Here is a 13588-nt window from a genome sequence, read left to right on the forward strand (position 1 = left end):
GCTCAAGCTTGTGCAGTCCATGTCAGCTCGGGTGCATGTCAATAAAGCAAAAAAAGACAAATGCTGTACTGTAAAAATCATCAACAGCATTTTATATAAATTGTTATGCTGCTATTATAATTTGTAATAGAAAAACAAAACTCAAATCTCAGCTGAAACCATACATCACTGAGATCTAATGCTGTAAATCAGCAGTTTTATGGAGCAAAGACTAAAGATCAAATTATAGGGGAGCAGGGAAAGACAGAAATTATGCGATGGACTCTGTTATTGTTTGGTCTTTCCTCCTGTGTAAACTTGAAACTGCAAGTTTATGGAATGAAAATGAAATCCCACCCAATAAAGCGTGAAGCATTGCCCGGACATGATGAGTGATAGACTGCTAAATTATCTCCGGGCCAGATGAGAATCTCCCCCGTTAATTTGATATTGATCTGCAGTCAGAATACAAAAGCGTATGGGCCGCAATAAGTATAGATCCCACGTGCATGAGGAAGCTACCGTCGCACTGACAATGAGCAGGCAATTATGTTGATGCTGCATTGCTGTCAGGGCGTAGTGTAGTGTGGCGTTGCCGTATATTGCAGGAGACGCGGCGCAGGCTGTCTGACATCTTGTTTTGTGTAACCTGCCATGTCTTCTGCAAGCAAGCAAGAGACGTTCTGGAGAGATACAGTACACTTACAATATACATTCGAAACATTTCTGTTGGAATGCATTGCTCAGTAAATGTACAGTAATGCTTTCGAGTATGTGAATGGATGCTATTGCACTTGATAAAAGCATGCACCTGTTTTGATGGGTGTGTTACATGTGCATTATTTTATATTGCTCCATTATTTTTCTACAAATCAAATGGCATCTAATATGCCTTACTACAGTATGTGAATCTGCAGGCTGTTAAAAGTGTTGCCAATCATCTGCTTCACCTCTACAGATCCTCATCTCTCCCCTGAGTGTTTTTAGTCTCCAGGGTTACTGCTCTTTTTCTTCAGGGTTACTTTTAGCAGTCTGTACTGTGATATTCTGTCCAAACAACCAGCACACACTCTTGCTCTACAGCAGACTATTAAGACAAGAAAAAAATGTTGTGCGTGAGTGTGAGTATTAAAGATTTATTTACATGGCTCTAGCTACAGCAATCTATGTAAACTGTCATTTTTCCAGATGATTGTGTTCAGTATATATGTGCAATGTCGGCAGATACCGTTGCTCAATAATATTAGGATTTTTTTAAGGCCAAATGTTAAAGGAATATTTCATTTTCTTAAAAGAAAAATCCAGATAATCTACTCACCACCATGTCATCCAGGGTGTTGATGTCTTTCTTTGTTCAGTCGACAAGGAATGATTTGTTTTGGGGAGAACATTGCAGGATTTTTCTCATTTTGATGGACTTTAATAGACACCAACAATTAACACTTAACGTTTTCTTTCAACGGAGTTTCAAAGGACTCCAAACGATCCCAAACGAGGCACAAGGGTCTTATCTAGCAAAACGATTGTCATTTTTGACAAGAAAAATAACAAATATACACTTTTAAAGCACAGCTTCTCGTCTAGATCCGGTCCAGCGCGACCTAACGTAAATGCGTGGTGACGTAGGGAGGTCACGTGTTACATATATAAAACGCACATTTGCGGACCATTGTAAACAATAAACTGACACAAAGACATTAATTAGTATCAGTTGACATACAACAACGTAGGAATGGTCCTCTTTCAACACACTTGTAAACACTGGGGCGGAGTTTCACGTTCGTCTTCTGTGACCTCTTGACGTCATGACGTATTGCGTGGGGTCACGCTGGCGCATCACGACCGGATCTGGACGAGAAGTTGTGCTTTAAAAGTGTATTTTTGTAATTTTTCTTGTCAAAAATGACAATCGTTTTGCTATATAAGACCCTTGTGCCTCGTTTGGGATTGTTTGTGGTCATTTGAAGCTCCGTTGAAAAAAATTGTTACGTGTTGAGTTAAGTATTAATTGTTGGTGTCTATTAAAGTTCATTAAAATGAGAAAAATCCTGCAATGTTTTCCTCAAAAAACATAATTTCTTCTCGACTGAACAAAGAAAGACATCAACATTTTGGATGACATGGTGGTGAGTAAATTATCTGGATTTTTCTTTTAAGAAAATGGAATATTCCTTTAAATACTCTATTGCTTGTAATGCCCAGTGTTGGGGGTAACGCATTATAAGTAAAGTGCATTAAGTAATTATATTACGTTTCTGAAGAAACGAGTAACGCATTCATTTTTAAATGTACACATTAATATTTTAGTTACTTTTTAAAAAAAAGTAATGCACGTTACTTTTTTTGTTTAATTAATTCGATTAAAAAATATGTACTGAATTAAACTAAACATAGTCACATTATGCACTCTATGCGTACACGCCTGTGTGGGAACAGTTTGAGTCAGAAACTAAGGCGGCAGGCCAGAGCTCGACATTTTTGTGATGAAATATGCAATTTCTCAATGCAGAACTTTTCGGTCATAAAAACACCTGCAAACCTGAAAGAGATCAAGCCTCAGCCAAGAAAAAGTAACGCAAAAGTAACAAAAAAGTAATGTAAGCATTACTTTTCATGAAAAGTAACTAAGTAACACAATTAGTTACTTTTTTGGGGAGTAACTTAATATTGTAATGCATTACTTTAAAGTGACTTTCCCCAACACTGGTAATGCCACAGTCACACTAGACTTTGAGCATGCGAATATGTGTCGGACATTACTGTGAAAATGGGCGGGGAACGGTTTGCATTTGTCCATTTGTGCTTTTTAGTAGAGAGAAAGGTCACGCCATGACGTACTGGTTTCTACTGGCCACATATCTCCATAGCCCTTTTCACACAGACATTCCGGAAAATACATGGAAAATGCATCCTGGAATTTTTTGGGATCGTTTTATTTTTTGTTCATTCACACTGTCGTGATTTGCCGGGATCTGCAATGTCCCGGAAAGGCACGTGACCTGTTTAAAGTCCTGCACATCTTCTACGCAGCGTCTGAACTTTGCATATTATTTATTATTTCTCTCTCCAGGAACCACTCGCGTGCATTTTTGTTTATGATAAGACTCAGTAATTGACGAGCTAACTTACCTGATATCTACGTCAGTCCAGTTGCTGACATTTCTCGTCGTGAATGTTGTAAATCCCTCATTTTAAAGAGTTGAACCAACTTAATGTTGCCATCACATGCGCGTCCTCACTACGGCACGCGCATCATTATTTATGCGTCTCATTTATCATTTCCTGATAATTGCTACAATTTAGTTTGCAACATTTCTCTTCATGAATGTTGATATGCATGTAAATCTCTCGTTTTAAAGAGCTGGACCATAACCTTTGTTGTGATGACGCGCACATCCTCACTACGACACGCTCATTACGGCAATGTTTCGGCCTCTTGTTCACACAGAGGGCTTTCCGTGTAACTTACTAGGTCCTCTTTCTGGCAATGATCCCAGAAGATTTACAGGATGTCTTTGCGTTCACACAGAAGCTTGTCTGGCAATTTTACGGGTATTTTCTGGGACCGAAGGTCTGTGTGAATGGGGTTCATGTGATACAAATTCGCAGGTCAGAGTTCACAAGATTTGTACTTTGGCCAACAGCCAATCACAGTGGCCGCAACACATGCTCCGGTCTTGCATAAACTTAATTGGCTGGCTCACACTAAGTTAATGGCATAAGGCGATCTGATTGGCTGATGCACGCGTTTGCACTTAAAAAGTCGAGAAATGTTCAACTTCTTCCACGAGCAACAGCAGTGACGCAACGTCGACGGATCCACAATTCATGGTACAGCACAGGGCGAAAGCATTAACACTTGACGGAAGCCTTGTCTGAAGCGTGGCCAACAGCCAATCACAGTGGCCGCAACACATGCTCCAGTCTTCCATAAACGTAATTGGCTGGCTTGAAAAGTTGAGAAATGTCACACAACTGGAGCAATGGCAGTGACGCGATGTTGACGAATCCACAATTCAGTTCGGCAACGCATTACGTCACCCATTAAAAGTGAATAAGAAGCGTTAATGCTTTTGTCCCGTTGAACGTAGCGTTAAAGCATCTCCTGCATGAATAATGCAAATGTTTAAATTCTGAATAAAAACTTTTAAAATGAGATTTCTTTGTGCTACAACAAATTCTGTTCTGTATTGCAGACATTTTGGAATTGGGTCATTTAAATATTTGTGACCCTGTCTGTGAAATCCAGGCTAAAGTCTCATAATCTGAAATTTGGAGCATCAAAGTTATTTATGTTGATTTCAATCTTTTACATCTTATTCAGTTGATAATAAAGATAGGTTATTTTCCAGAGAATGTTCTTTACATTATGTAGAATGGTTGTACTGCTTGTAGATAACAGTAAATCACAATAAAGACTAGCTGGGTTTTCACAGACTGGGTCTCATATTATGTAAATTTATTGTATACATACTGTATGTCATATATTTATTTATATTATATCCTGATGTACTCATTTTGATGTACTAATTTGAATTCATTAGGTGCAAAGGTGTACTTTTTGAAAGGGTACCACCCCACTGACAGCTGAAAGCTATTTTTCTAACAGTGTATCAGTTTAACTAGGAATCTTAAATCTGAAACTGCATACAAACCAGAACTCAATGAAATATACCCAATATATAATGAACACTGTGGATATCAATATTTTTACCTTTAAAAGTATTCAACACTCTCAGAAATAAAGGTACAAAAGTTGTCACTGGGACAGTACCCTTTCAAAAAGGTACACCTTTGTATCCAAAGAGTGCATGTTAGTACTTCAAATGTACATATTGGTAGTTCAAAGATACATATTTGTACCTAAATGGTACATATAGACCCTTTTACAGCATACGTGATCAAATAGCCTGAGCGCGCATTTAGGCAACAGAAGTGGTGTTATTCCCCATTGGTTCGAACGTGTTAGCAACTCAGAAAGTTTATTAAAACAGTTTCCCAGCATCAAAACGTCTGGTTGTTGTGTTTGGTTGCACTAATATAGTATACTAATATGTATGTATGTATCTGGCAACTTTATTTTTGGCAATCTGCTAACGTCTTCTATCCACTTCACTATATTACACGGATCTGGTAGCTGTGTTAAAAAAGTTGATAAAGTCAACTTTTTAAAATAACTTTCTCTGTCTGTGGTGCTTCACTGCTGATTCTTGCCATACTTCTGTTGCCTAAACGCGCGCATACGCTGCCACGTCATCATTGTGTACAAACAATAAAAGGGTCTATTAGGACCTTTTTTAAAGGGTACTGCCCCAGTGACAGCTTTTGTACCTTATTTTTGACAGTGAATACTGCAAATCCAAAAACTGCCAAAATCAGCCAAATTCAGTGAGGAGTGTTTCATCCAGCATAAAGCACTTTATATTATTACCGTAGCAGGTATCCGACAGTCTGTGATTGGTTAAGAATAAGGCCTGTGATTTTTAGTTCTGACTTCCTAGCTGCAAGGACTATGTGTCTAACACTACGGTAGATTTGAAACGGCAAATGCATTTGCTCTGAACACTTAATGGTATGTTGTTCCTGTTCTCCCAGGAGACCAAAGGAAAGTGATATCAATTTATCAAATATGCCGCAAAGCAAATGCAAGCTCACACACACATACACACAAGCCTCACAGCAGCACATTAATCACAGAACTGTGGCTTGGTCATTATATAACACTCCTTCTCCAACACCCCCACCCCTATCTGCTGTTCTTGAGTTGAAAGGCAGAAAGGTTTTATGTTGAAAGTCAGCTGGGGCTAAAACAATGAGTAAGCGAAGACAATTGTGGGTATATTTGAATGGGTAGGGGGTGTCCAAAAATGTGGAGTTTTTTGCATCCTTTTTTTAAACTTAGTTGAAATTGTTTAGTATTTTGTGTGACCCATTTTGTTGTACTGACAGCATGCATTTCAGAAGGCATAGACTTTAAGGGGAAGTTTCCCAGACAGGGCTTAAATTAATCCAGGACTAGGCCTTAGTTATATTAAGACATTTGAATAGATTTTTACGGAGCCCCTAAGGGGACATGGAGCAAAAATTTAATAAAGTTTAGTTTCGCATGCGCACGTGAAACTATCGCGTGCGCACGTGAATCTATCATATGCACACGTGAAACTTTCGCTTTCATGTAAAATCTACTGAGCCCCTAAGGTGACATTGGAGAAAAAAATCTAAAGTTTTGTTTCTTGTGCTCACACGAAACCTTCATGTGCAGAATTTTTTTTTTAAGTTTTGTTTTGCGTGCTCACGTAAAACTTTTGTGTGCGCACTCGATAGTTTCACGTTCGCACACAAACGTTTTACGTGAGCACGCGAAACAAAACTGATCTTGCATCCTCGTGTCCTCGCTCTACGTCATCATTAACTGTCGAAGTTCAATTCCAATTCCCAAGAACGCAAGTACAGAGGACACATGAAAATACCCGAATGTGTTCTTGATATCGAGGATGCATAGAGTGCAGACTTGCGCGCTGAAATCACTTTACACCCCATAAGTCATTGCGGCAAAACAATAGCGGAGGTCAAGTGACCAACAAAAAGATCGCACACATCTTAATTCTCACAAGAGCGTTTTGTGTTCTCGCGACCTTCTGAGTTCGTTCTTCCAAGGTCACCTGGCAAGAACGATCTCCACGAGAACGCAAGTCCGTTCTTTGCGTTCTTGGAATAGAGAAACAGCCCATGGTTATTTTGTGGTAACCATGGTTTTACAACAGTAATCATGTTTTTTTACTGTAGTAAAACCATGTTTAATTTTCGTAAGGGATGTATGTGTGCTCCAAGTATAATACTACAGAATTGTGTGTGGACAAGGATCTCTAGACACAGTGCTTCTCTATCGATGCCAGTGTGAATAGAATCTAGTGCTGGACGTTGGGCGCAACACCAAAATAGATGCCATGAATAAATGATGGCTTGAGGGAGGGCAGGCGAGACAGAAAATAAAGATGAGAGAGAAACTGGAGCCAAGATTCTGACCTTGCAAACCTACTGACAGTGGGAGTCACTGTGCCTTGGAGAATGAGTGTGTATTTGTGTGTGAATCCAGAAGAGTGCAATGTATGAGATCATTAGATATAAGTAACAAAAATGTAAGGGATACCTGTCCATCATGCCAATGCAGTCTTGCAGACGGGGTCCTGTGCATCTGAAACAATTAATTAAGAATGCAAAATTAATGAATTTATAATTTAACACGCAAGCAGAAAACAACACACTAACATATATAAAGAAGAAAAAATGAATAAAAACAACCTTAAGTGGTTAGTTGAGTTTCACAAATGCAAAAGATGTGCAATGTTTTAAGAGTTCTTAAAGTGGCAATTCACCCAAAAGTGAAAAAATACTCACCCTCATGTTGACCTAAACCTTATGAGTTTCTTTATTCTGCCATAATATATTTTGATAAATGATGGTAAGTACATACCTGTTTACATTTACAAACCAACTGTTTACATGAATACCTTATAGGTCACTGACAGAATTTTGTGGTACATTGGTAAAGCAGTACCATTCAAATGTACAATATTCATATATTACACTTTGACAGAGTATCACTCACTTTAGATACTCACAACTGAAAAGAAGCAACAGTAGTGACCATAAGCTTTATATTTACTGAAGGTTATAAAGATAAAGATTATTATAGAGAGCTCATGAACTGATGGAGGAACAAAGTCATCCTTGATCTAGTGTGTATAATTAATAGTGATAGGTAAATGCTCATAACAGTCTCTTTATAGAGGAGATTAATACAAAAGTCTGGGTGCTTCTGCCAATGGAAATATCTGCCATCTGGAGAGCTATTCCCCCATTCACAAGCAGATGTTTTTTAATAGCAGCATTCTTTAGCCTATTGAGAGTACAGGACTCTCAAGGGTTATGGGGATCCTAAAAGTGCTCTGTAGAAGACACATAATGACTAAGTGTGTTTTGTATCTATAGAGCTGAGGGAAATAGCTTAAGCATTTAGCAACATTTAAAGTCAACATGAAAAACGATAACTCTTTTTAATAGTATATTGCAGTGTTTACTATAAATGATTTATCTGTACAGATCATGTTTTTTTTTTAGTTTATGTGCCCTCATAATCTTTGAATAAAAACACTAACTTTTCCTCTTCCTTAAAATGATATCTCTTTTGTTAATAATGCATTTCTTAGCCTGAGGGCAGGGCTATATTGACTGTCCAATAGGCCAAATATGGAAAGCATATTTATTCAGCTTTCAGATGATTTATAAATCTCAATTTCCAAAAATTGATCATTATGCTTTTTGTGGTCTAAGACCACATTTTATAATATTCGTGTGTTTGTTTCAAAATGTCAAACATGGGCATTCCAACATGTGCAAGATAAGTCTACATTATCATTCAATATTCATGAGGAAAAAGTACTTTTTAAATTCATATATTTTCTAGAAGGTTAATTTGTCAAATTTTAGTTTAAATTTTAGTCGAATTTTAGTTGAGCGATTGTCTTAGTTAAATAAGACAATCGGGTGATTCAGGCGAAATTAGATTTAGGAGGTGCCATGAAATATTTTGATAAAAAAAAAGTAAATGCAAAGTAAGAGTATCAAAATAAGAAGCATACAGTTGCAAAAATCTCTTCATGTACTATTTTGCCCATAATTTCAAATGACATCATACAAACCCATTTTTTTTTTTTACATTTAAGGAGAAAATGTTCATACCGCAACGTGTCCATGACTGGATTTGGGTTTTTTTGACATGGAAATATTTATAATTAGAAAATCTAAAAAATAAAAAGCTTCAGTGCATGTTATACTATAAACATTTACAGTAAAGAAACATGTGGTATTTGGTGATCATTGGTAAATGTAGTGACAATAATAAGGAATATAAATGTGTCCAAGACCAAATTTCTCACCCTCCACAACAATTTTCAAGTATTGTTTAAGCCCTCAAGGAACTAACAATTTCAAAAAAAAAAAAAAAAAAATTGTTGGAAGGGACAAAATTGACTGTGACACTCAAGATGGCTACCAGATATTTTTTTATCTTTTATCTTCTCTCCAGATAAAAGTTGAAATTTAGTTTGTCATAGTACCTAGACAGCTTTTTTGTTCTCATTAACGAAACATGAGTTTGTAAATGCATATATTTAATGTAATATCATGTTGCGGTATGATAATTTTTTATAATGTGTTAATCTAAAAAATGTAAATAATTCTATAGGAAATATTTTTTAAATCCTCTAAAAATAATGAGTAAGTTCAGACTTTAATCAATTAATTCAATGGCTTTTTAAAAAAATCTGATGCTGTACTCCTTTTAAATCTGGATTTTGTGAGAATCACCCAATCACCATTTGTGGGTTGTCACGTGACAGTGAAGAAAACACAAATCCAGTGTGCAGCAACAGTGCACAGTTCCCTCAGTGGATGTTTTTCTTTTTTTGCCTGCAGGACATCTAAGCTGTCAGTCATCTTAACCCTGAGGGGCTTATGAGGTTAACCTGCAGGTGCCTAGCAGGACAAATTTGGAGAGCATGATGGGTATCATTTAGTCCAAAGTTAGATCGCAGAGACATAGCAAGGGCAAACTGTTTCCTTTAAAATTAATGATGGCTTATGCGCAGGCAACTCTAAGGACACAAGCGCTCTTAAAAGGGTCAGTGAATTGAAAAACAGGCTCTCCAAATTTCCTGAGGCTTGAACAGCAGACAGCACATGAAAGCGCATACACTTCCACTTTAAGACCCAAAAACATAATTTCCGCAATGTTTTAATATAAAAAAAAAAAAACATTTACAAAGACGTTTGGCGTGCTGTCCAGGGAGGGCTTTAAATTCGGAATCTGGCCCATAGCCAGAATACTACCCCCCCCCCCTTTAACTCAGAAAGAAACCAGCCAAGAGTGAGGTGATGGGGTGGTGGAGGATAGAGGTGAGAGACCAGCTTTATATACCGGCTTTCTCTTGCACTGATTGGTTAAACGTGCACCTCCCGAATTTTGTAAAACTTCATTTTGTGAACAGCTAAATATACAGCTAGTATTCACACCTGGAAGCCGGGAACACAAAGAGCTCCGGCCATTTATTTTCACTGTTTTCTCTTAGCTGCAGACACCAAACAAAAATACACATTTGCCATTGATAAGTGACATTTTGGGCCCTATTTTAACGATCTGAAACGCAAGTGCGAAGCGCAGAGCGCAAGTGACTTTGTGGGCGGATCTTGGGCGCTGTTGCTATTTTCACGGCGGGAGAAATAAGTCTTGCGCCGGGCGCAAATCAATAAGGGGTTGGTCTGAAGTAGGTTCATTATTCATAGGTGTGGTTTGGGCGTAACGTCAAATAAACCAATCAGAACGCTATCCAACATTCCCTTTAAATGCAAGGGCGCAAGTTCCATGGCGGGTTGCTATTATTATGATGGATTTACCAGGCGCACGCCAGGAGCGGTTCACAGCCGAGGAGACCCACGTTCTTGTAAGAGCAGTCAAAGATAGAGAAGTTGTTTTGTATGAGGATGGGAGAAACCCGCCCGAATCAGCGTCAGTTAAACTGGCGTGAGAGGAAATAGCCGCAATTGTCTCATCAGCTGCGCCAAGCACTACAATGATGTCAGGAGACGGGGGGATCCCAAGCTTGCCAGCATAAATCGGGCACGCCGGGCACACAGGAGGACATCGCTGCGTCCACCCTCACAGCTGAAGGGGTTTGGGGGCTTTGAAATCGGACACAAGAAACGCAAGGTCCAACCCCAAAGTACACTTACAAATCAAGTTCATATACATAAAGGTTTCTTATGAAAACACTTTAATTATTATTTACATAAAATAAAAGTAATACAGTCACACAACAAACTTATGAAAATATTTTAATCATTATTTGCATGATAATTGTTTAACGCTGCCACACAAAATAAATAAAAACTATCACCACAATGCTCACCACTATGATTTCCCTTATCTCATGTGTTAATATTTTTTATTGTAACAATTTATGATGATTTCCCTTATCTTATATTTTTTATTGTAAAAATTTATGATTTGCAAAAATAACTGTTGCATCTGTGTAGATTAGTTAGCAATGCGCGTTGTGCACGCTATACATTATGGTCAAGCATGCGCCCTTAAAATAGCATAATGAACCACGCGCAACGCGCCACTGACTTTAGACTAGTTTTTTTTTGGTTAGTAGAGCAAATGTTTTTTTAAACTGCAAAATAGCCTAAGAGATGGTTTGCGCCGGAGCACGCCTCCATTTTTTCGCTGAACCGCCCAGGGAGCGCAAGTTCATTCCCTAGTTTGCCGACGTGCGTCTGTGGAGGGAAAAACCCGCTGTGCGCCGGTGCAAAATACGAAATGATACATGCGTCACTGACAAAGTCAATTGCGCTGGGTGCAAGATAGGGCCCATTATGTTTGTGCTTCCCTTTTTAGAAAAGCAAAAGCTGTCATCGAGCTTGACACCCTTACAAATACTGCACATCATACACACACACAACTCGCAAACATTTAACAAAAACATCCTTACCCCTGGGTACAGTTGACATGGCAAGGGTGACACTCATTGTTGGCCTCAGCATATTTGAAGATGAAGCTGTTTGTTCCCTGTAGGCCATCGGGGCATTTCTCCACACAGTTGGGCCCGTCTTTAAAGTGAAGACATTTAACACAGTGATCAGGACCCTGTGTGAGAGAAAGAGAGCGAGGTAAGAGAGACATAAAATACCAACAACAGCAGATAATAAACATTCCTCAACACACACACACACACAATGACCATAACAATCAGCCGGCGCAGGATTTATGGTGGTAATATGGAGAGAGGAGGCAGGAGAGAGGGAATTGTTAGCTCAGATATCAATATAAGAACCATTGGAGTCAGCCGGGCACCTCATCAACCTACTGTAAAGACAAATACCACTTCACTTACAATATGAAAAGATGCTCCATATTCTTCAGTTTAAAGTCCGACACACGCACAGCACCCACATCACCTTAAGAAACGTCTGCGTGCCAGTGGATATGACTGGACCCCTTGTGATAAATGAATAAATGCCTCCAAGCAATTACAGCTGCTCTTCATTTCACGCTGTAAACCGGCCCTGATGCAATAAAGCAGCGAGTAGATGGCAATGCAAGCCTGACACAGAACATTTCGCTTCCTTACCCAGTCTGTGAAATCTACTGCTTTCGGCAAACATATGCACTGTTCGCAATTAATGAAATAAATCATTGTTGGAGCTGTGGCCTAGTGCTTGCAAAATGTAAAAAAACTAGGAGTGCACCGATAAATGCCGATATAAACTAATAATACGTGAATAATACGATAACTATTCTGAATCGCACAGCCGGTATTATTCACAGCTAAGTTATTTCATGTACTACGGCTTTTGATCAGTTAAGTCTTTATCAATCAAATCACTGTTAGTTTGAGACATTTATAACATGCATTTGAAAAAGCAACACTTGTCACACATAATCATTATACATATTCTTTATTATCATGAAAATACCGGAAAAGGTTTGAAGAACAGCAATATAAATATATCCCTAAGCCATTTCCTGGAGCTGCGTGTCAATGGCCATGTCCCAAATGGCGCAAAGGGGGCGCTGATGAGCACACTTCAAAGCGTAAAAATGACGGATGGGACTCCCTACGCACTCGTAGACTACACAAAAACGCGCAATTTAAATCCGCGAGACCGAAAGTCCACATGAAGTGCGCCATTTGGGACAGGGCCATAGCTGCGTGTGTAAGGTTCTTCGTCTACAGCGCATATTGGGTTTCTGCACGAGAGCGCCCCCTGGCGTTTGGATGTAGCGGCATTTCACTGTAATTCATTGAGAAGCATATCAAGCATCAAAACCCGATATATCGGTGCACCCCTAAAAAAAACAGTTGTTTGAGTAGCCTAGCATGATTCATTGTTTACCTATTCATTAATGCATTGGATTTGTACAGAGGTGGAAAAAGTAATAAAATATTGTACTCAAGTAAAAGTAAAGTTACTTTAATAATATTTTACTTAAGTAAAAGTAAAGTTACTTGTCTAAAAATCTACTCAAGTAAAAGTAAAAAGTAAGTCATTTAAACTTTACTCAGAGTAAAAGTAACTTTTTTTACAGCGGGAAGAGGTGGAGGTTCTAGTATAGTTCAAAAACGACAAGGGAATATACATCTCAAACTAGTTGTTTTTAACTGTAGGAACATCTTTACAATTAAAGTGCAATAACAAAAAGTTAATTAAAAAAAAAGCTTTTTTAAAGTAAGAAACATTTATGGAATTATTTAATGATTTTACATGTGAGTTATGCACTTTTGAAGGTGGTCAGCAGCTTGTAAATACAATCACTATAGTAAGGTTGTAATTTATGTATTCCTGTTAACATACATTATTTTATTAAACTATATATAGTTTAAATGAGCATATAATGAGATGAGTGCCATGTCTATATACATTTGACACGTTTATTATTTTCTTACTTCCCTGACCTGGGTACCTGATGACCTTTATTCTTCTCTCTCTCTCTCTCTCTCTCTCGCAATGTCTAATGACCAGCGCATTCTCGAGGACGTTTTGAAGT

General features: G+C 38.3%; 1 protein-coding gene across 1 annotated transcript in view; it reads right to left on the bottom strand.

Moving 5' to 3' along the window:
• erbb4b (erb-b2 receptor tyrosine kinase 4b) overlaps window positions 1-13588 on the bottom strand; it is a 438095-nt gene that overhangs the window by 66767 nt on the left and 357740 nt on the right. The window contains exons 16-17 of the mRNA XM_073854619.1: window positions 11532-11686; window positions 7130-7174 (exon numbers count right to left, since the gene is read on the bottom strand). Of these exons, the coding sequence (XP_073710720.1) occupies window positions 7130-7174; window positions 11532-11686 (200 nt within the window). The remainder of the gene's footprint in view (window positions 1-7129; window positions 7175-11531; window positions 11687-13588) is intronic.

This window comes from Misgurnus anguillicaudatus, chromosome 17, assembly GCF_027580225.2.
Source record: "Misgurnus anguillicaudatus chromosome 17, ASM2758022v2, whole genome shotgun sequence".
Lineage (NCBI taxonomy): Eukaryota > Metazoa > Chordata > Actinopteri > Cypriniformes > Cobitidae > Misgurnus > Misgurnus anguillicaudatus.